Consider the following 21,795-nt stretch of genomic DNA (forward strand, 5'->3'; position numbering starts at 1 on the left):
ATTTAAAGAACACAAAGTATCATAAAATTATTATATATTATAGTAGTTTATTTTTTCAAACGATGAATTCAAAACAATAATAATTTAAAAATAAAATAAAATTAAAAGTGAACAAATTCATAGCTTTTTATAGTTTTTTTTCACCCACAATATCAAAAATATCACAGCACAGTCATTTTCCGCTAACACAAGTACAGAGCTGCAGATCTGAGCAAATCCCTGTATGTAAACAAACCAGTGAGAGCGTCTCTACAGAACAGCAGTGGACACACAGCACTCACCAGCTTCAGACCGGACACCATGTCCACGTTAGCGCACAAGAAAATGTGAGGGCTGCTTCTGTGTCATGGTGTGGGACACTAGGGGTGAGAAAATGTCCACTTTTACAGATATTCTGGTAGCTGACCCAACCTAAGCGGTTGTTTTTTCAGACAGTAACGTTACTGCAGATCAAACAGGATAACTAGCTGGCAACGTTAGCTAGTTAGCTAACTAGCTAGAAAGGAGGGTCTGGAGTTAATGAACAACATTCAGCACAGACATGAGTATTAATAGATTAGCTAATATAAAACTACGAAAAGACGCTTTATCTGCCTGTTTTTCTGAAACTGTCGATTAACTAGCTAGCATGTAACCCCATGGGAAGAGAGCTAGCCTTCTTGTTTAGCTAGCTAGCTGACTGAACCAGCCTGAAGTTGTTTCATTCCGCCTTAAATGGTCCAGCAGTTACGTTCCGTCTATGAGGCACCAGAATGTAACTTCTTCGGAATTTAAGGTGGAACGGATAATTTGTCAAAAAGAAGCCAACATCAGGTCCGTGTTAACTTAGCTAGCTATTTAACGTTGCAGTTAATTGAGGAAGCGACTGTGGGTTGTGATTGTGTGTTAAAAACTAACGATGTATGAAACCCACGATATGAAAGTGTTAAATTTAGTGCAGACCGAGATCATTTGTCTGTCTTTTCGTCGTAGGCCTTGTGTCGGCCTGCTGTTTGCCTGTTGTGAGTGAACCGGAGAGGAAGAGAGAAACGGTGGGCAGCGCCCTGAGCTGAAGTGAAAGCAGAAGCCTGTTCTCACATCATAATGTCAGGTAAGTTGGGTTAATGTAGGTCAAAGAGTCTCCAGCTGCGGTGTGAGACAGCACTGCAGAGTCAAGCATCCTTCCTCCTTCCATCCTCCCGTCTTAGGAGTTGGTTGGATTTTCTGCTTCTCAGCATCCAAGAAATTTCAAACACATTCAGTGATGTTGAGGTCTCTGGAGTCTGGGGTGGTCAGTTCATTGTTCTGAAACCACCAGCAGCTTCTTGGTTTCATTTTCACATTTTCTATTTTCTCAGTAAACTTTTGAACACTACACATCCTTTCAGACTTATAGCCTTGAGTTGTCTTTTTGGAGTGGAAGAATGAAGAGAAATACCTGTTGATTTTTTTCAGATCTGAACCAAAAGTAGAGCTTGATTTTCTCCTCTCTCTGAAAGATGAGAGTTTTAACTATTGTTTATCTGTTGGGACCAGTTTTGATGGTCTACCAGGTCTTGCACAGTTGTTTGGAGACCCATTTTCTCAAAATTGTCATGTAGTTTTTTCAATTCCTGTTTTGGAAACTTATAGTAAGTGAATGGTGGTCACGGATTTTTCTGCGATACTGTACATATTTGTAGTAATGGATCTTTTTAATCCCCACACTAAATGTGCCTGAAAAATAAGCATGTCCCAAGCTACACAGTATTACCGAATGTCCAAAGTCAAACTTCTCAGAAAAGTACATGTGTGGCATGTAGGTAATACTGCTGTTAATAAGATTTTGTGGTTTATCCTCATCAAAGGTTTTATGAATTAAATGCTTTCAGATGCAGCGATGCATCATCTCCCTGTTTATGCAAGATAAACATTTTAGCTTCATTGTTTACAATTAATCAGTCGGACTCTAGAAGGCAGTTATGTAAAATATCTTGGTAGCATGTTTATTCAGTTCAAATTGATGTAGCTGATGCTTTTTAAATGAGCAATATGTACTTTTTTGTAGTTAGCGGCTTTGTCATTCCAGGACATTGACCCTCATGTCCCATACTATATTATCTAACAAACAGCCCCATTTTACCTATATTAAATTCTGATTCCTTACAAAGCACAGTATACTGACCTCTCTGGACACAACCACACCAGTGGAAAATCCTATAGATATGTTAGCAGACAACTATAAAAATAAAACTGTCCATTAATTTAGGCCATTAATTTAGGCTCTAAATTGCTGCTGTATAGAACTAGACTCTATAGAGATGGGGCAGGGCTTAGCTGAGTGGTGGGCCAGTGCCTGCTGGATTTAGTAGAATAGCTCATAATTTGTTTAGACTCCTTAACAGTCTTTAAACGTCTTAGCAGTGCTCGGTGGCCAACCCTGAGTTTGGCCTCTGTCTTTCACTCTCCCTCTCTCTCCTCATTAACAAACATCTCACTAACACAATGCCATCCACTGTCCCACCTCTCTTATTGTCTGCCTAAGCAGAGAGAGAGAGAGTGAGTGAGCGAGCAAGATCGAGGGGGATGACAGAGGGGGCTGAGTAATGCTTATAGATACTCTGCATGGTTTAAAGCTCTGAGAGAGAACTGACCAGCTTTCAGAGGAACTATAGCACTGGATTCTAGTCTCAGGAAAGGTGCTCAGGTGCTTTCAAGAGGGCCCTGTGATGATTCTGAAGAGTGTGCACTTGGGAAGGTTGAGCAGATAAGTTTTTGAAGCTTGGTGCTGACTCTGAATTTTATTTTCTTGTTTTCCATTCAGGACAGTTGTTGTTAGCTCACAATAGGGTAACCAACTAATCTGTTTGTTGTTCATTTAGGAAGGGAGTTGTCTGGTCTGTTCTTTTGTGCTGTGTTAAATAGCAGTTCCTGTGGAGTAGCAGTTCACTTTGTATTATTTAGTTTGTTTTGAATCATTTCAAGATTACAGTAAGTCTCACATCTTACATACCAAAATAATTCCCTTTTTATTCCTTTATTATATTTAGGCATCTGCCTAAAAGACATTTTTCAGGCGTGTCAAAAAGAATTAGCCTGCTTTTTATGTGCAGTCAGCATAGAAAGTATTTTGAAAGTTGGCGTCCTGGTGTTTGAAGTATCTGCGTGTGAGTGTAAAAGCTGGTATGCCTGTGCCTACGGCTGTTCTGGAGCCCCATGCCACCCGCAGGCTGGCACTGGACTGTAGAAGCCTGCTGGACCATCGCCAGGCCGGTGGTAAGAGCTCCTGTCTCTGCCTTGACTTCATTGTTCTCACTCCATACACAGCACTGACTGCACTGAACACTCCACTCTAGGGCTGCAGGACATGACTGAAATTCCACATTTTGATTATACTGCTACATATTGCGATTACGATACAACTTACAAAGTACCAAAAATAGGACTGGACGGTATATTACCTATACTGGTATGCTGTGGTTTTGACATACTGTGGTTTGGCTTTTCAGGTTTAGCAATATTTAAAGCAGTATACTTAATAGATGATGAGAATTGTATCCATGATATAATGAACATAAAACAGTGGCATTCGTGTTGCCAAGCAACATCAGACATATAAATGCAATGTGTGTCATTTATTGAGCACTTTAGATTGTTGTAAAAGAACTATTTACAGTTTCTTTTATATCTCTGTGTTGCATTCCCTTTAGTGTCATTCGCTGTGTTTACGTGCAAAGATTTTTGCCAATCCGAATGAATACATTCCAATTACAGATTAAGACTGAGGTGTTTATATGAACACTCTATTCAACAATCTGATGAAATTTATATGTTCACTACAAGTAATCCAATCCAAAATGACGCGCATGCGTGCAGTACCACTTAGAGTAAACATTACCATGACAGCGAGCATCACATGAGGTCCAGTCAGAGTGAGATGAGTTTCCAGTTGGTGTGCTGGAGTTTTTAATTGCTTTAAAATGATGTCAGACTCAGGAAAATGCACTTCACATGTCCTTATTAAAGAAGGCTGAGAGGAAGACATCGTGTTCTGAGACACATAAGCTGGACGTCCGTCTTTTAAAGATCAGAGCATAAACTTGAAATCTGCAGACCAGTTTCTGCTCCCCTCATGTTGAACGTTATAAACCTTTGCCAGGACCGGTTTATGAGTTTTGTACTTTTGCCATGACGCGACGCACATGCACAAAATGTACTTACACGTTCCGATTGAAAATGTAATCCGATACAGGCGTTTGCATGGTTATTATTCTTCTATTTAACGGATTATTTACAGGATTACCCACCTCGTTCAGTCGGATAGAAATTGTATTCCGAATGGCCTCAATCGGACTAGACTATTCCAATTGAGGTGTTTACATGGACGTATTCTATTCCGATTGAGCTATTAGTCGGATTATTAACGGATTATCAGGCTGCATGAAAACATGGCTATTGTAAAAGAAGAAAACTCAGCAAAATGTATATGGCGTATCAGGTTTATAAACATTCTTTTAGCATAAGGTGTACATGCAAAGTCATTACCTTTTGGCTAAATTAGCCATTTTGAATGATGGATATGGCATTCACTTGAAAAGTGTAGAATTGGTTTTTAATTTTGGGAAGGGAAGAGAGTCTGAGAATTCTAAAATTCTAGAATTCTAAAAACCCCTCCTCTTCCTGAAACACAGAACAGCTGTAGTTCATTCAGCCAGCCCACATATATAGTATTTCATTTTTATAGGCCAGTCAGAGTTAAGATAATAATTGTAAGCAATCAGAACTAGATGACAGTCTTTCTTCAGTAGCTTTTGAACAGGCAAAAAAAAATGGAATATGAAAATGATTAATGTTTGCAGCCAAGACAGTCAGCGTCCACTTTGTTTTTGTCTGAAATATATTTTATTCTGTGAACTCTCATAATTGCTATGAGAGCCTATCCTAGAGTCCACAAATTAAATCACAAGTAGCAATCATTGAGGCTAAGGATAACGCATTGTTTTGGAACTGGTAAAACACAAATGATGGGCTGTTTTTAGAATGGCCTCTATTTATAATAGATGTGACGTCTCAGAAGAAGGTCTCTGATAAATTGGCTTCAGATGTTGACTTTTGTGATGAGGTCACAGTTTAGGATTTCTTTCTGATGACCCTTCTGTGTAGATGATGTTTGTCCAATGACACTGCACAATAGGCCATCACTGTTCCCATTCCAGTCAAATCTTCCTGTAGGTCCACAGCAGTGATGTGGGAGTTTTGCTTTGCATACCTGACCAGTCTATGAGCAGCTTTTTCATAGATTGTTCTTGGTCTTCCAGAGCTTGTCTTGACTTCAGCAATTCCCTTTAGCTTCCACTTCTTAATGACATTTTAAACAGTGGAAATTACAAGCAGGAAGTATCTTTTATGGTCTTCTCTTGCTTTTTTAGAGTCAGTTATCTTTTGTTTCAGGCCCTCAGTCAGCTGCTTTGATCACATGGCTATTGAGTGTAAGCTCAGCACCCTGAGAGACTTGAAGGATCATATAATTTGTTGTAGTCTGGAATTGTCTACACTTAAGGCAAATGAGTCAAATAAACTCTAAGACCTAACAAAAAATAAGACTGAAGTGTGAACTGAAAGGGTGCCCAAACAGTTGCCCTTGCTATAATTTAATTTTTTTCATTATATTCATTTTAGCAAATAAATGGTAATAGTGCATTGCAGTTTCTACAGATGTGTCATATTTAAGTTTGTTCTATGCAGATGTTGTGTTACCTTTTTTTCCAAATCGCAAATGATATAAAAATAGACATGCTTATCACACTGCTCTCTGCAGGAGCTGTCTGAAAAAAACAAAAAACAAACCCTCCTTTGGTGTGTATGTGTGTATCAGTGTGTGTGCATGACACACTGCATCAGAAGGAGGGGTGAGGGAAGATAAACTGAGGGAGAATGAGGATAAGAAATGATTAATATGAAACTAGGATGCTTCCTAAAAGTGAACAAGTGCAAGCAAGAGAGAGACAGCAGGTGGGTGGAGCTTCTGTGTCTGTGAAATGAATGAGCACGCCCCCCCACCCGCCCTCCTTTCTTCCAACCCCCTTCCCCCTGAGCGCTGATTGGTGTAGAGGAGGTGTGTGCTCACGTGTGGAAAATCAGCATTATTTCTGTAAGCCTGAGTGCTTGATAGCGCAGACAGGGAAAGCCAAGGTCATCATATCTTACCCATCTGCACACGTTGGATTGCGTGAGCTCAAGGCTTGTGTTTATGCTCTGACAGATAGAGCTACAAACGCTGCTGCATCAGAGTAGCTGCAGGCAAAGACTGAGCAAGAGAGAGAGAGTCTTTATTGTCTGTTCTATCCATGTACGGTAAGGTCTTCAGTTTTGTGTGTGAATGTGAGACAGAAGATGAACAGCACGTCTATATGCTAGAGAAGGTTAAGAACCTTCCTTGACCGCATGCCTCGAGATATATTCCATGTACAGTTGTTAAACAAAAAATGAAATTTAATTTTAAATCCGTTTAAATTTACCTTCTCAATGAATGTGCAGCGAATAGCTATGTGCATTTTATTGCCATATAACATTTTATTAGAGATAGCATATTGGTATTTATGGATATCAGTTACTCTACTGACAATCTGTGATGTGATGATGTTAGCTGCGTGTTTTTTCTGTGGGGTACTAGAGTGTTTAAGTAGTTCATAATAGCCTACTTTTAGATACTTAAGTACTCTTAGATCTCAAGTGAAGTGGGTTAATTAAAAATAGCTCATTTTAAAACTATCATATTGATATTGTTGATGATTGATACTCAAGGTTTGAGTTTTGAAAAAAAAAAGGGTAGTTTGTGCATATCTTATCTTATTTTAGAGGCAGGCAGTATGACACTAGTTTATTATGGTCATGAAAAATTATGTATCAATGTGCTTTTCTGAGCATATCACAGATATCGTCAGTACCTAAACAACACTGAACAACTGCATGTTTCATTACAAAGAGAGCATAATTGAGTCTGTTTGATTATATTTGCTGTAGTACAGTATGTTAAATAAAATGTTAAATAAAAATGATTGTACTTATAGTTATACAAACTGTTAGATGAAACAAAATATCACCATCTATCATGTATTGGAAAAATGTATTGTGCTAATATAGTTTTGCTATCTTGTTTTGCTATCTTCCTCTCCTAATTTAAAAGCACTTTTCAAATGGAATTTGTTTTACATGGTGAGGTTGGGTAATGCAATTATTGCTGGATCACGTGAGTGCTTTTGTTCATCAGAACACCCTTAAAAACACTCACGCTGGATCTGCAAGAACATTGGGCCTCATTCAACAACCGTTCTTAAGAAGAGATTTCTTCTTAAATCCCACTTAGATATTGACATTCACCAGTGTTTTCCTTTCTGAGATGTGTTCTTAGGTAAGAACAGAATCTGTGCACACTAAAACCACTTAGATTCTGGCATTCACCATTGTTTTCTTATTATTACTGGCCTTTTTAAATGATTTGAGCCCGAAGTCGTCTTGTCAGTAATTTTTATGGACACTCAAGCGTCAGTAAATATTCTGGTGCTTTTTACTTACTAAAAAACAAACCGTAGAAATCACCCCAGGTCATTTTAGTCTCATATGAGTCGACGTGTCTGTAAATATTCCCTCATATTCTGTGGGAGAGGAGTTTTCGCTGGTTTTCTTGTCTATGTAGGACTCAAACACATCTACTTGTATTCTTTGCACACCAAACCAAACTGATACTAGCTAATATTGTCTTTCCTTAAGTGTGCAAACATTAAAATTTGTAAAATGACAGGGAAAAAAGTGATTTATATATGACATTTTTGACTGTTGGCTGTATATTTCCAAGCTAATGCTACTTCATATTGCAATTAGGATAGCTAGGTAGGCAGGTAAATTAAATGTTTGGACATGTTTTCTGCTGATGAGCAGCTGAACATATGGAACTTTTTTAGTGTGATGGCAGTGCATGAATCAAATAGCCACTCTGTAATTTATACTAGGGTTTCTTTTTCTGTGTTGACATCCTGTGGTAAAATTAATTAACCTCACCTCCATGTGTAAAATTAATCCTGTCCAAACATTACTTATATTATAAGTCTTTTGAAAGGCTTTCTAGTATATCTTTTAGGAATCTCTGAAGGACAGTGCATGGTTTGTTATTGTTCAGTTATGTCCATTATTGTTTAGCCTTTTCAAAAATTCTGATTACTCAAAAATATTACAATAACCAGAAGATTACTCAATTACTAATATTAATAGAGACAGGACTAATTCCACACAGTGTGTCGTCCTGATGCTGACTAGAGCATGTCGTTTAGAGCATTGCAATGTGGTGCTGTGTGGTGACTCATGGTGGATCTGGTGTGGATATAGTGCTTATTTATTTTAGCTCATGTCTTTGTGTGTCCAAGACGGTGATGTGGAAATGACTCAGACATGTTAGTGGAGCTAGGCTAGCTGACTCTATGTGGAGGCATGTTTTGTTTCTAGTTTAGTCTGACTGTGATGTGTTTTGAGTGGTGTAATTGGTCAAGCACTGGACTGGCATACATCTCTGAGTGGGTGGGTATTGATTTAAATGTCCCTGGGGTTTCATGTTTGGTCAAACATGCTCATGTTCAGTTTAGAAACTGGCTCAGTAGGCCGGTAATCATTGCTTGGTCCAGTTATATTGGTATGGGCAGATAATTGCTTAAAAACAAATATCAAACAAATGTTTATACCTGATCAGTATTTCACACTGATAGTCAATATTTATTGTATTCTGGAAGAACAAAATGTTTTAGTGATGCTGTGCTACTGTGGTAAAATATCTGCATTTCATTCATTTTACTGCACTTACAAACCTACAGAACTACATATTAAATTCCTCTGTAATGTGTCCAGGTAGATGTTTCTGTATCGGCATTGACAGATATGTGCAGACAAAATATTGTGTTTTGGCGTTGCCCCATTTTCCATATGGGCATATCTCTTTTTGCAATCGCAATACGCCTTGCAATGCATGAAAGATGCTTTATACAATCAATCATGTGTCCAAAATAGTTTACTTTTACTGGATCACATGAGTACTTTTGTTCATCAAAACACCCTTGAAACACTCATGCTGGATCCGTAAGAACATTGAGCCTCATTCAACAACCGTTCTTAAGAAGAGATTTCTTCTTAAATCCCACTTAGATATTGACATTCACCAGTGTTTTCTTTTTTGGCATGTGTTCTTAGGTAAAAACAGAATCTGTGCACACTCGAGCACAAAGGTGCGAATAATTCTGCAGTTTTTAAGAACATGTCATGAGTCTGACAGTAACTGATGTCTTAGGACTTTTCTCAAGAACAAATTTAAGAAAAAATACTTAGTAAGATAATGGTGATTGAGGCCCCTCTGTGATTTGGTTACAGGCTCTTTTGTGTGTTGTAGACTTCAGTGATTAGCGTCTTACAAAAGCCAGTATCGCAATAAAGATTAACAAATATTTTGTGCAGCCCTGCTCAGTGATAGATGAGTGTGTTTGCGTAAGTGAGGCAGAGATTCCATGACTGTGTGTCCCGTAAGAGCTTGAACAAATTGATGTCGTGGCAGTGTAACCTTGTTAATGGATTCTCAATCCATTCAGTGTCTGCCTCTGAATGTTGTGTGTGTGTGTGTGTGTGTGTGTGTGTGTGTGTGTGTGTGTGTGTGTGTGCGCGTGCATGTTCTTGAGTGCCCTACAACGTGAAGACTTTTAATTTTATGAGCTGCTTATCTTCAGTAACTGTTTCTCCACTCTGACAGCATTTTGCTGATGCTTATTTATGAGTGCCAGAGTTCCTGGTCCACTTACTCAATGTCCCTGCATGTTAATATTGATACAGTGTTTACTGGTGTCAATAACATCATCCCATAAAATAGAGCATATTTACTAGGGATGAGACTGTGGATTTTCTTGGCTGCTAATGATGTCCAGTAATTAATGCGTTGTTGTGGCCAGTATAGGTAGCTGATTGTTTGTTTAATTTTTCTGAAAAGACATGCATTTGTGAGGTCCTGCTGGTTTTCTCTTAAATGTGGCACATAAAACCGAACCAAGTTCAAGCAGTGCCCCTTGTGGAGAAACGGTAGTCGCAATCCATTCATCAAATGAATTGCGACTGCTGAATGTTATGTCAGTAAAATGTTTCAGTATTTAATGTAAAATCATACATTAGCTACCAATATACACTCCCAGGGCGCTTTATTGGGAACACTATACTAATATTGGGTAGGGCCTCCCTTTGCTCTCAAAGTCTTAATTCTTTGTGGCATGGGTTCCACAAGATGTTGGAATGTCCTTTCTGATTCTGCCCCATGTTGATATGATTGCATCATGCAATTCCTGCAGATTTTTTAGGTGCACTTTCATGCTGCGAATCTCCTGTCACCACATCCCAAAGATGTTCTGTGGCATTCAAGTGATGATTGATTGGTATTAACAGGCCCAAAGTGTGCCAAGAAAACATTCCCCACACCATTACACCACCTCCACAGGCCTGGACTGTTGACATAGAGCAGGTTAGGTCTGTGGATTCATGCTGTTGGTGCCAAATTCTGACCCTACTATCTGCCTGTACCCTCTGCAGCCTCAGCTTTCTGTTCTTGGCTGACAGAAGTGGAGCCAGACGTGGTTTTCTGCTTTTGTAGCTCATCCGCCTCAAGGTTTGTCGTGTTGTGCAGTCTGAGATTCTTTTCTGCTTACCCTAATTGTACAGAGAGGTTATTTGAGTTGCTGTAGCTTTTCTTTTAGCTCAAACCAGTCTGGCCGTTCCCTGTTGACCTCTCTCATCAAGAAGGCCTTTCCGTTTGCAGAACTGCTGATCACAGTATGATTTTTCTTTGTTACACTATTCTGAGTAAACTGTAGGGACTGTGTGTAAAAATCCCAGAATGAGTTGGTGTATAAGTGTTCCTAATAAAGTGCTCAGCGATTGTATACATTTGCGGTTATTGCCCTGATCAAAAAAGACTCAAAATCCATCCTTACTGTTATTTGGAACCTCAAATGCCATCACAACACAGGACTTATTGCAGTATTATTGGAAAGTGTAATGGGTTATGAGGCTGTAATACCTGGCATAGGTATGTATGTAAGGATGTGTATGTGTACTGCAGTTGGCTGCAGCTGAACCTGTTCCTGCTCTTTTCTCCTTTCATGTAAAAATAGCAGAATGTGGGCTCTGGCTGCCTCTTACGTAACAGCACTGAGGGGCTCTGAGAGCCTTCTTTCCTCCCTCCCTTTCTTTTATTGCTTGCCTGATGTGGACCAGTCGAGCTAATGTGTTTGGACTGCAGACTCTGTGTGTGTTTGTGTTTCTGAGCATTTGCATGTATTTTAACCTTACAAATGTATTTAATTACACGTGTACTATATTTACGCTCAATTTACTTTCTCTCTTCACACTTTTGAGTCTGCACTTCCAACTCTTTAAAAGTTGGAAAAAGATGTGACGGACACATAAAATATAGATGTTTTTTCTGTCTTTGAAAGAAGACTGTAGGGCTGCAGCTTAATTGAAAAACGAGTACACCTGCAGGAAAAACTTGTGAATGCACATTTGCGGTAATAATTAAAATAACAGATGAAATCATTTTCAAAAGATGTTGTTTTTTTCAGTAATATTATTCAATATGTGGTTTTTGTTAAAGATTTTCATAAAAACGGTTAAAAGAAAATGTATTAACTAAAAAGAATAAAAAGAAGGCCAAAGTTGCAGCAGACCGTGTGTATAATTGGGGTTGACAGGGGCAATATGATTGATAATTGCAGTTTTTTTATCTAGAAATTGTTGTGCTAATTATTTTTATATCAGTCAGACCTAGTATAGACTTTAATAACATAGACTTTGATATCACTATGCAAATGAGTCTGTTAGTAAATCCCAAAAGTTTTGTGTGCTGTGACCTCAAAAGTTTCAGATAAGTTTCTGTGGATGTTTTGATAAATCAAAGAGTTCATGTGATCCAAAAGTGGCAATTAGTTTGGGTCAGAATAAGGCAGGCCAGTTTGTAACCGCATTACATCATGGATTGTATGGTGTATGGTGTTTTGTCCACATCATGTTTCATTACTTTGTGGTCTCAGTCGCTGCGTGACTCTTAAAATAAACTACATCAGAAATATTAATATGCAACACCAGGTGGGAGAGTGGGAGAAAATCACAGCTTGGGAACAATGTAGTCCTACTAGTTTTTCCCACAGCACTCAAGCAGCCCCTGCTCTATAATCAAGCTTCTGTTTAGAGCCTGTAATTTCCAGGCAGTGATTCTAAGCAGGTAATCAGTTGTACTAAGCTTTGAAAGTCCTTAGAAGACCTCATGATAACGTTGAAGCAGCGTGACTGACGGATAGCTTAGTACACATTGTCGTGCTTAGGCCCTTTGTCTTAAGTAGCTATGATCTCTTTTAATTCCTCTGCCCTTGGTTGACCCCCTGTTGTCTTGTGCTCTTCTGTTCCGTGTCCTGACTTGCCCTGCATCAGCAGTGGCTCCATGTATATCCATGTGTCCTGATCAATGATCCCTACACTTTGTTTAATTAACCTAAAAAAAATCTTTACAAAAGAACTGGCCAAAGTGGACAATTGGGGAGAGAGAGTGAAAAGAACAGATACTTACTGTTCTATTAATACTAAGGAAGAGGCAGGCAAAAGCACTGGAGAAAGAAAGGAGTAGTAGCCCGTATGTTATACAGTATGTGAATATGGTGATATGTATGTGATATTTGTATGCTCAGTCAATAATTTAATAAGATCAGTCGAGTATTTATGTATTTGTTGTCCTCTAACAGTGAGTAGATCTGTTAGTATAAGTAGGAAAAGCACCAATCTGATGTCAGCCAATGTCAGCGGAAAATACAGGATCAGATATCAGCTGAGAAAGCGAACAAATCCAATCTGATATAGTTACAAATCAAGTCTGAAATATCACGGAATTGCTCGTAGCACAACGTTATATGAGTAGATCTGTTGAATAATGCCAGAGAGATTATAAAGTAGGAAGAATATGGGATAGCTGGTATCACTAAACCAGAACAACCCACAAAAACTTGTGTTGTTTGAGTCAAATGCCACAAACTATTTCTGCTGTTTTTGTCAGCTTTTACCATTCAGATATGTTTTTAATTTTCAAATATGTTTTCAGTTTCAAGTAAGTAGATCTCTCCCCATTCAAAGAAACAGATGTTTGGTCTTGTATGACTGGAAGTAATTCCCTGTGGTGTTGCCAAGATGGGCACTGAGTGAACTTTACTACTAGGACTTAATGCTCAGCTGGTGCTATTACTCTGAGTTTGCAGTGACTGTAAGGAATAATGACCAGTGAGCATGTAAGTAGTTAAGAGTCAAAGTCAACCAGTGACTTTAGGTTGCCTTAACCACAGTCTCTAAATGCTCAGTAGTTCTTTGGGTGTTTTTGAAATTAAGATGCTTTTTCTTACACTGATGTTCATTAACTTTGTAAAATAATCAGTTTAGTAATCAGTCAATTTACTGTTTACATTTAGTTCCTAATTTATTTTTTACGTTAAAGTTTATTCTGTTGTTATTTGTTTACTTGTGTACTGAGAAGTTCCACATGTGGTTCTACATGATGCTCAAAAAGTTCCTTTTTACCTACTTTTCCAACTCAAGTTGTCCTTTCCTCCTTCCACCCTTTCTTTTGTCCTTTCGTCTTTCCTTCTTTGTCTTTTCCTCCTTCCTTCCTTTCGTTCATTCCTTCCACCCTTCAGTCCTTCCATCCTTTCTTCCTTCCTTCTTATGTCTTTCTTTTTTTCCTTCCTTCCTTCCTTCTTACCTTCCTCCCTTCCTTCTGTCTGTCTTTCCTACCATTCCTCCCATCTTCTTTGTTTCTGTCGTTCCTTTCTTCCTGCCTCCCTCTTTTCCTGCCTTGCTCCCTTTCTTCCTTCCTTTCTTCCATTCCTCCTACCTCAATCGTTCAGTCGTTCATGTACTGTTGCCATCTCCTGTTGCCTGTCCCCTTAAAGAATAAAGACGTGGTTGTGTTGTATATATTGATTTCCTGTCGTTTACCCTGGTGGTACAGCTAGGATGGTGTTGATTTTTAAACCTGAGATTATAATCAATGCTGACAGAGTGGCTGTGTTTCTGTCTGAGGGCAGAAACGGCCCCCCGTCCCCTTCTCTGTTTTTGAATAGAGGGCGGCTGATGCTCAACTGAGGTCTTAGTAGGATTGTTAGAAGAATGTGGAGTACAGAAGGTTAACCCCCTGACAAATACCTAACCATATCCTGCCTTAGGCAGAGACTGAGAACCGTATGCCCTGGAATCAAGGCCATGTGCTGTTCTGATTAAAACTGCAATCAATATCAATGTGTTTAGACCTACACAGCCTTTATAGCTCTAATAATGTAAATAGAAAATAGAATAAAAATCTATACAAATAAAATCTATAAAAATAAGCACAAGCTGAAATTAAACGAATGAGATTCAGTAGGAAGCTTTACAAAGTGACCTTAACTACAAAATCAGAACTGAAGTTGATCACCACACATCTCATACCACTTGATGCCATGTGACGTGACAGCTGTACAGATACACTTTTCTGACATGAAACAAAACCCTTTCTTCTCCCTATATTAACAGTTGCCTGTTCTATCGCAAGGCCTTTGGTGATGCTTATATTGTAGTTTAGGCAATGATTTTTGTGATTTAAGAAAAGATGAAGCTTCCAAATATTAAATAGAGAACCAAATACTTAAGTATTTAAATTATGTAGGTCAGCCCTAGTTTTGACCTCAAAGCTGTGGTATTTCATCACATGCTTTAGGGCTATATATAATCTACTCTAGTCTATAGAAGAATGCAGAGAGAGCGGAGGCACACTGCAGTGTTGAGGTATGCTAGAGACCCAGCATGTCTTGCATAGAGTACATGCCAATGTCCATGAGCCCCTGATCACAGGCAGTTGCAGCATGTGGCTAAGCTGTGCCAGATCCAGTTTCAACGAAAACCGAGAAGCATTAAGGCTCTTCGTGATCAGCCGAGCATGTTGTTTGCCCACTGGACAGATGTCTTCCACACATATGAAACTGTCTTTATGTGCTAGGTAGTCAGTTTAAAGGTCAGAGGTGTCCCTGTGATGTTGTCTCCAAGAAAACATCTTGGGCTGTCATGTCTGTTTGTGTTTCTTTTAGGGCTGTCAAGATTACTTAGTGGGGAAAAAAAGAATTGCCTTATCGATGAATTAGCAATGATTAGTTGGCAGTTTGCGTAATGATAATGCATGTTGTAAACAGAGCTTGATGGACATATCCATTTAAATGCATTTTTGCTGTGTTTTTATATTTTCCATGTCTTTATAAAAGCTTCCTAGTTCATCTTTTTCCAATATAATGTTTTGTAATATATTTTATAATATTTTTTGCATTGGTTATTGTTGAGGTGTAATCATACACACATATTATTTTTAATGTTTGATACAATTTCCGTTTTTTCTTACAAATAAGTCCCAAAAATGGAACTATCATCAGTAAGTTCAAGTCCAGTGACAACCCTAACTTCAGTATTACTGTTTTCAGTGTCTCTTGTACTTGAGTCAGTTGATTGCTGTTGGTGTCTCTTTTTCTGCTGATGGAGTAATTGTGAGAGGGAGATAATAATAAGACACGGAGGAAAGACGCTTTGTCTGCTTTCCTGAGGCTGTCATTTTCCTCTGTAGGATTTGGAACAGACTCGCAGCATCACAGCCTTTTCTTGCTCACATGGCAGCGTCATCCACCCACCAACCCCATTTACACTGAACCCAGCAACCTGCATGACTCGCAGTAACACACTCACTCTTACCTGGCAGAGGGTGAGAGAGTGAGAGAGAGGAGAGATGACTGGGAGTGAGGTGGATTGTAGAGATTAAAAGGTTAAGATACAATATTATCACAATACGTGAGGCATGATGTGACTATTCAGCTTTGAAATGTAAAAATTGCTGTTTTTATATAAAGCACTTAATGTCTAAACGTAGACTCTTCAAAAATATGTGCATGTCTAAGCTCACTTGAGCAGAATGTTGCCTATACATATAGAATCATAAAAAACTATGTTTAGGATGCACAGTGCTTATCAGAACAATTAAATTCAATATAGTATTTGATATGTAGCACTTTTTACAACAGACATTGTCCCAAAGGAGCTTTGCAGAAATGAACCTTCTTAATAAAAGGGAGAGGGAGACTGCATCAGGAAAACCTAAGAGCATGAGGAAGAACCACTGAGAGGAACCAAGACTCAGAAGTGAAGCCCATCCTCCTGTCAGCCGCCCAAGATGCAGTTATCAACAAAGTAGGACACGCTTAGGAAGAAGACACAGAAGCTCTAGGATCACAGAGGAAAGGTTCAAGAGATAAACTCATGACTAATGTTAAAAGTCATAAAGAAGAGTTAGTTTTCGTTTGAAGCATACTGCTGACTTAATGACTGTGGCAGACATACAGGATATCAGATATGAGAACATGGTAGGGAAGGAGTTCAGTATGAGTGTAGGATTACAACTTCCAGAAAGTGGAGTTCATGAAGGTGTTGGCAGGCATTACATATCATGATAGCTGTTTGAGAGAAATGTAGTTCTCGTATATCCAGCATTTCTGTGCTTTTGATAGACTTAAATCCCCTATCTTTAACAACAACCTGATTGTCGAGATTAACATTAATTACATATGATTGTAGAGAATCATTCTCTATAACCTCTTTACTGTCTCAGGTGTCTCTAGTAATATACAATCTGAACACCATATAGTGTAAATCATACACAAGCTAAAAGTGCCGTAAAGGATCCTGATGAGTGATACAATTTTGGGTCCACAAAGATCATTTCAAAGGATGGTTCTTCAATGTAGTATTTAGGTAAATGAGATGTGTGAGTGTGAAGAACTTACGCTTGTTGAAAAGGTTCTTTCGCACTTGAGGTTTTACTTGCGCTGTACGTCCAAGCCAAGAAACATTAAGGAACCTTTGTTTTTAAGAATGGACTGTGGGATATGAGGACTGATATATTGTTAGTCATCACTGACTTTCTGTTACATTCAAAAGATTTTTAATATTGGATGGATCACAATTAGTTGACAATGTTTCATATACTTACAGGCTTCAAACTAATTATATAAACTTATTAAAGAAGGCTTGGAAATCTTAGTAGTAGTCCAAACAGATACTGTTTTGAAATGCAATGTGTAATTTGTTGTTCATATGTGAGTGACTATTGCCTTGCAAGTCCAAAAAGAAACTCCTGCAAACTGTTATTGTCACTCAGTTGTACTGTGGAAAGACACTGGAGAAATTCAGTCTGGCTATACAGTAAGAAGCTTGAGAGTAGGTCAGGCCAAGAGAGAGCTGTATGTTAAACCAAAGATAAGCTACAAGTTGTGGGAAAGTAGGTGAGTATGAAAGGTAGAAGGGGGAAATGTTATCTTTGGTGTTAAAGTGGAGCAGCAGATACAGGCTGTGTGCCCATGTACTAACACACACTTGCGCAGAGCGGTCCATAAAAGATGTTCCCACAGGATGGGAGATTTCCCCTCACTGACGTAGCTAAGAGACTGAGTACCTGAATATCTTTATCTCTATCACTATATATCACCACATCCCCCAAGCAGTATAATAAGTAGCCATTTTAAGGTTCGCCAGATTAGATTTAGAGCTTTCACAATTAATATAGAGTCCTCGATTAAATGACTCAATTAAAATGTGCATTCTGATTGAATTATTAAAATGATAAACAGGGTATCCACAGATCATTATAAAGCTGTGCTTAACAGACTGAAGAGGAGCTGTGAGCACTAAGATTGTTTTTGTGAGCACCACAGAACAAGAGGAAATGCGCACCAGCAGGATCTCACGAATGCATGTATGTTTGTAGTTACAAATTGCACACGCACACATAGTGTAGTTCAGTCTACTAGTTGTTACATATACTGGTATGTTGAAAGTCACCACTCTACTTTTGTTAGGGTGCTTCATCAGATCAGTGAAACAGTTCTGCTCCATATTGATAAGGCATGTGTGGGACAGTGGGGACAGTGACTCACGTGCTGCATAGCTTTGCTCGAGGTTATCTGTGGATGATAGAGCTGAAGCTTGTGCTGCTGTACTGTTTCTGTGCTATTTTGACCTGTTTAAATAAAGAGAGGCACAGTATAGAATTCACATAAATAATTCTGCTCAATATTGGTTGATGGCCCTTAGGACCATAATACCTAATTGATTCATGTATACTCAGACCAAGCAAACAAGCAAAATATATTGTGGTATTTAATCAGGTTTACTTACTGCTGTTCAAAGCTGTTAGGATATTACTTTTTGTTGCTTAATATTTGTGAGAGGTAGTATCTTCCAGTGTTTGATTATATTTATATTTGTGTTATGTTTGCAGTTTAACATGTTTTTTCTCTCTGTATTTCTTTCTTTCTCTCTCTTTTTTTCCCCCAGGAGTGTGTGGTTGTTGCTGTGGGGCTTTCAGACCCCGATACAAGAGACTCGTGGACAACATTTTCCCTGAAGATCCAGAGGTGAGAGATGATGCTGCCTTTTGTTCAGCACGTTGTACCTGTTGTTTCTCATTTACATTCCAGCTGGGTCTGCTCAAACACAGCTCCACCTTTGTCAGCCTGTAAAATCTGTTTGAGTTTGGATAAACAACTGCTACCAAATCACCTATTTATAGAACTGAATGACAGATATAATATGAACGTTATTAAAATGCAAAGAGGGAAATGAAAAATTGACAAACAGAAAGGCAGTTAAATAGAACTGAAAATAAAAGGCAAAAAAATATAGCACTGATTTCATTTAAATGAGATATTAAATATATGTGTTTAAGATGCTTTTTAAAAGTGCTAATTGCTCTCAGGTTTTCAGGTATTTGGGACGACCAGCAGATTGCTGTTTGATAAAATGAGTGGTCTTGCTGGAACATAATCAACAATCATTTTGCATTTGCAAGACATTTAAAATCGAATAAAATAATTTAAAATTAATTATATTGGATGTTATGGGAAAGCATGTAACATCATTAGCAGTGTAGCTGTCCACTGGTAAATGAAAAGTGGTGGGTGTGCATGATGTGATGCACTGTAGTGTGCTGAAGAACTAGGCCACCCCTTTTATGGGTTAAAAACAGCAGCCCCGCTCAGCGTAACTAAGGTAATCCCCTTAGCTGTGGAACATCTCTTATCTTCTGCACTCCAAGAGTGAGAGACACTCAATGTCTGTTTTTTCCTTCAAACATGATTATTTGGCTGGGTTTCACTTGCACCAACTTTTCATAAATGTCTTAAATTTTCTATATGTGATAATATTGTTTACTAAGTAAATCATTGGAGGGTAGTCATAATATGACCAGTACTTATGCCATGTAGTGACTTCACCATATAGTGAAATCATAAAATGTTAGACCCTTTTTTGACATTTTACTCACTGGCTTATAAGTCATTTTGGATATGCGCATTGTAGTAACAATAAAATTGTTCAGTAGTAACAACAGCAGTGCAACATTTTAATTCTTTAATTTTTTTTATGCTCGGGCTAAAAAATGTCCCTTTCTGCCTTTTACTACTCATTATCTTTAAATGGCCCATATCCTACAGTTTTAATCTATTTTATTGCTTTCCCTTCAGTTCCAATTATGCTGTTTGTATGGGTACCAAAATTAGTCATAATTAATTTTATATGACAATTATCCAACCTCTGTTTATCCCATTGAAGTTGTAACTGCACCTTTAAGACTGATATATGTAAATGAGCTCTGTTCTGATTGGCTGCCATGTATTGAAATTGTGCTTCCTTCAGAAAGCAGTCTGGGCTAAAATACACCTTATAACTTGAGTTTGAATTGGTGGGGCTAAATTGTTGTAGGTTTAATGGCAGATGAATGACATCACAAAAGCAATAAATACAGAATAGACTAGTTTTGCAGGTTAGTTTCTGTATATGAACTGGGGGGTGAATGGTGCATTGAAACATTGGTAATGTCAAGTCAAAGTTTATTTGAGCAAGCCAAAGGTGACAGTGACAAGGACAAAAACCCTAACAGCAAGGAAAAGAAACTTTGGAAGGAACCAAGACTCAAAAGGGGAACCCGTCCTCCTGTGATCGATGTTTGCACACTTAAATCAGTCATGAGGTTTTCAATGATTTGGTCAGTGACTATTTGTTTTGTAAAACGGACAAAGCTGAAAAAATATTTTTATTTATGAATAGCAATATACTTCACGCTTTAGTTGGCGTTCATTGTTACACCAGTGCAACAAATCAATTAAAAAATTTTCTATAGTGAGCATGGTGTTTCTTATATATAGTCATAGAAAACAAGGTAGCCCACAGAAAACTCCAGTTCCAATTTTCCAAGTTTTGTAGGTTATGCTCACTGCTCTTTGTATAGTACAGCACTCAGTGCTTGACTGCTAGACTAATAAATGCACATTTTCTCAGACGTTCTCTTGTAAACTGCTGGGTCCTTGTTTGGTCATTTGGTAATTACCTACAGGTAATACTGTGTATGTTTTCTCTGTTGTTTTTTAGGATGGCCTGGTGAAGGCCAATATGGAGAAGCTGACATTCTATGCTTTGTCAGCCCCAGAGAAATTGGACCGAATAGGAGCTTACCTGTCTGAGAGACTGTCCCGCGATGTGGCTAGACACAGATACGGGTATGGGAATTCTCTGATGTCATCTGACGCATTTGGTCTTTTTAGAAGTCGTCCTTCTTGTTTCAGTCTCTCTTGCATGTGTGTATCTGTGTGTTGTCAGATATGTGTGCATTGCTATGGAGGCTCTGGACCAGCTACTGATGGCGTGTCACTGTCAGAGCATTAACCTGTTTGTGGAGAGTTTCCTGAAGATGGTGCGCAAACTACTGGAGTCTGACAAGCCCAACCTGCAGATACTGGGGACCAACTCTGTAAGTACTGCTCAACTGTTACTCCAGAAATATCCAGGGGCAAAAAGGTAAAATGACCCCAACAGATTTTGTCGTAAAAGACAAGTACAGGGAGAGATTTCCCCAAAATAAAACCATTTACCACCATCAATTCAGCATTTTCTTCTAATAAATTGAAAAGCTTAGCTTAAAACTATCATAAAACAGTGTCTGACATCAGGTATTAAATACTTCAGATGTCTGATTGCTATCGCCACCACTATGAACAATTCAGTACACTCCTCTAGAATGCCACAGTTTAAATCAAACCATTATTGATAAGTGTTTGAACCTTGAAGGGGAATTTCAACATGATCAGCGTGATGAAATTCTTAAGATGTATGTACAAAGTTATGCAGAGTGATTTGACGTGAAATACTCCATTCTAGAGAAACTTAGAGAATATTTCACGGTGGTGATAGGAACCAGACATTTGAAGTGTTCAATGTCTTTAAAAGCTACATCACAGCAAGTTATGGCGTGAAATAAATATGCTGCCTGATGTCTGAGACATTGTCTTATGATTGTTCAGAGATTTTTTTTGTACTGTCAAATGACACAGTGGTCTTTATTCAAAAACACAGGCTGAGAGAAAGACCGTATTTTTACTGTCCTGAGATTAGTTGTCTATGTCTGTTTTCTAATTGGCACGACTTCCAAGATTGCTTACTTGATTTATTTTATCAAGCATTATTGCCTTGAATGACCTCAAAGCGAAAATCACTTTAAACTGTAGATGTTAGCCATTTGTCATATGAAACAAGGTTTTATATATATTTGTACAGAACGCCTAGTTACACTAGTTTGTCTTGTTGTGCGTGTCTCAGCCTTAACCGGTGTCCCAGGAAACAGCTCCATTAGTCAAAAACAGACGATGTTTACTAACATAT

The 21,795-nt window shown here is 38.4% G+C and overlaps 1 protein-coding gene across 2 annotated transcripts in view; it reads left to right on the top strand.

Moving 5' to 3' along the window:
- Positions 1-229: 229 nt before the first annotated feature.
- The window catches only part of efr3bb (EFR3 homolog Bb (S. cerevisiae)), a 44,783-nt gene continuing 23,217 nt past the window's right edge, over positions 230-21,795 (top strand). Inside the window, exons 1-5 of one of the 2 annotated variants that reach the window (XM_036582038.1) lie at positions 230-365; positions 973-1,090; positions 18,418-18,497; positions 20,509-20,636; positions 20,737-20,887. In XM_036582038.1, coding sequence (XP_036437931.1) covers positions 1,084-1,090; positions 18,418-18,497; positions 20,509-20,636; positions 20,737-20,887 — 366 coding nt within the window. In that variant the 5' untranslated portion in view covers positions 230-365; positions 973-1,083. Of the gene's footprint in view, positions 366-972; positions 1,091-6,118; positions 6,313-18,417; positions 18,498-20,508; positions 20,637-20,736; positions 20,888-21,795 lie in introns of those variants that run through there. The other variant, XM_036582039.1, reaches the window with a different exon arrangement.

The sequence above is a fragment of the Colossoma macropomum genome, unplaced genomic scaffold, assembly GCF_904425465.1.
Source record: "Colossoma macropomum unplaced genomic scaffold, Colossoma_macropomum, whole genome shotgun sequence".
In the NCBI taxonomy this organism is placed as follows: Eukaryota; Metazoa; Chordata; class Actinopteri; order Characiformes; family Serrasalmidae; genus Colossoma; species Colossoma macropomum.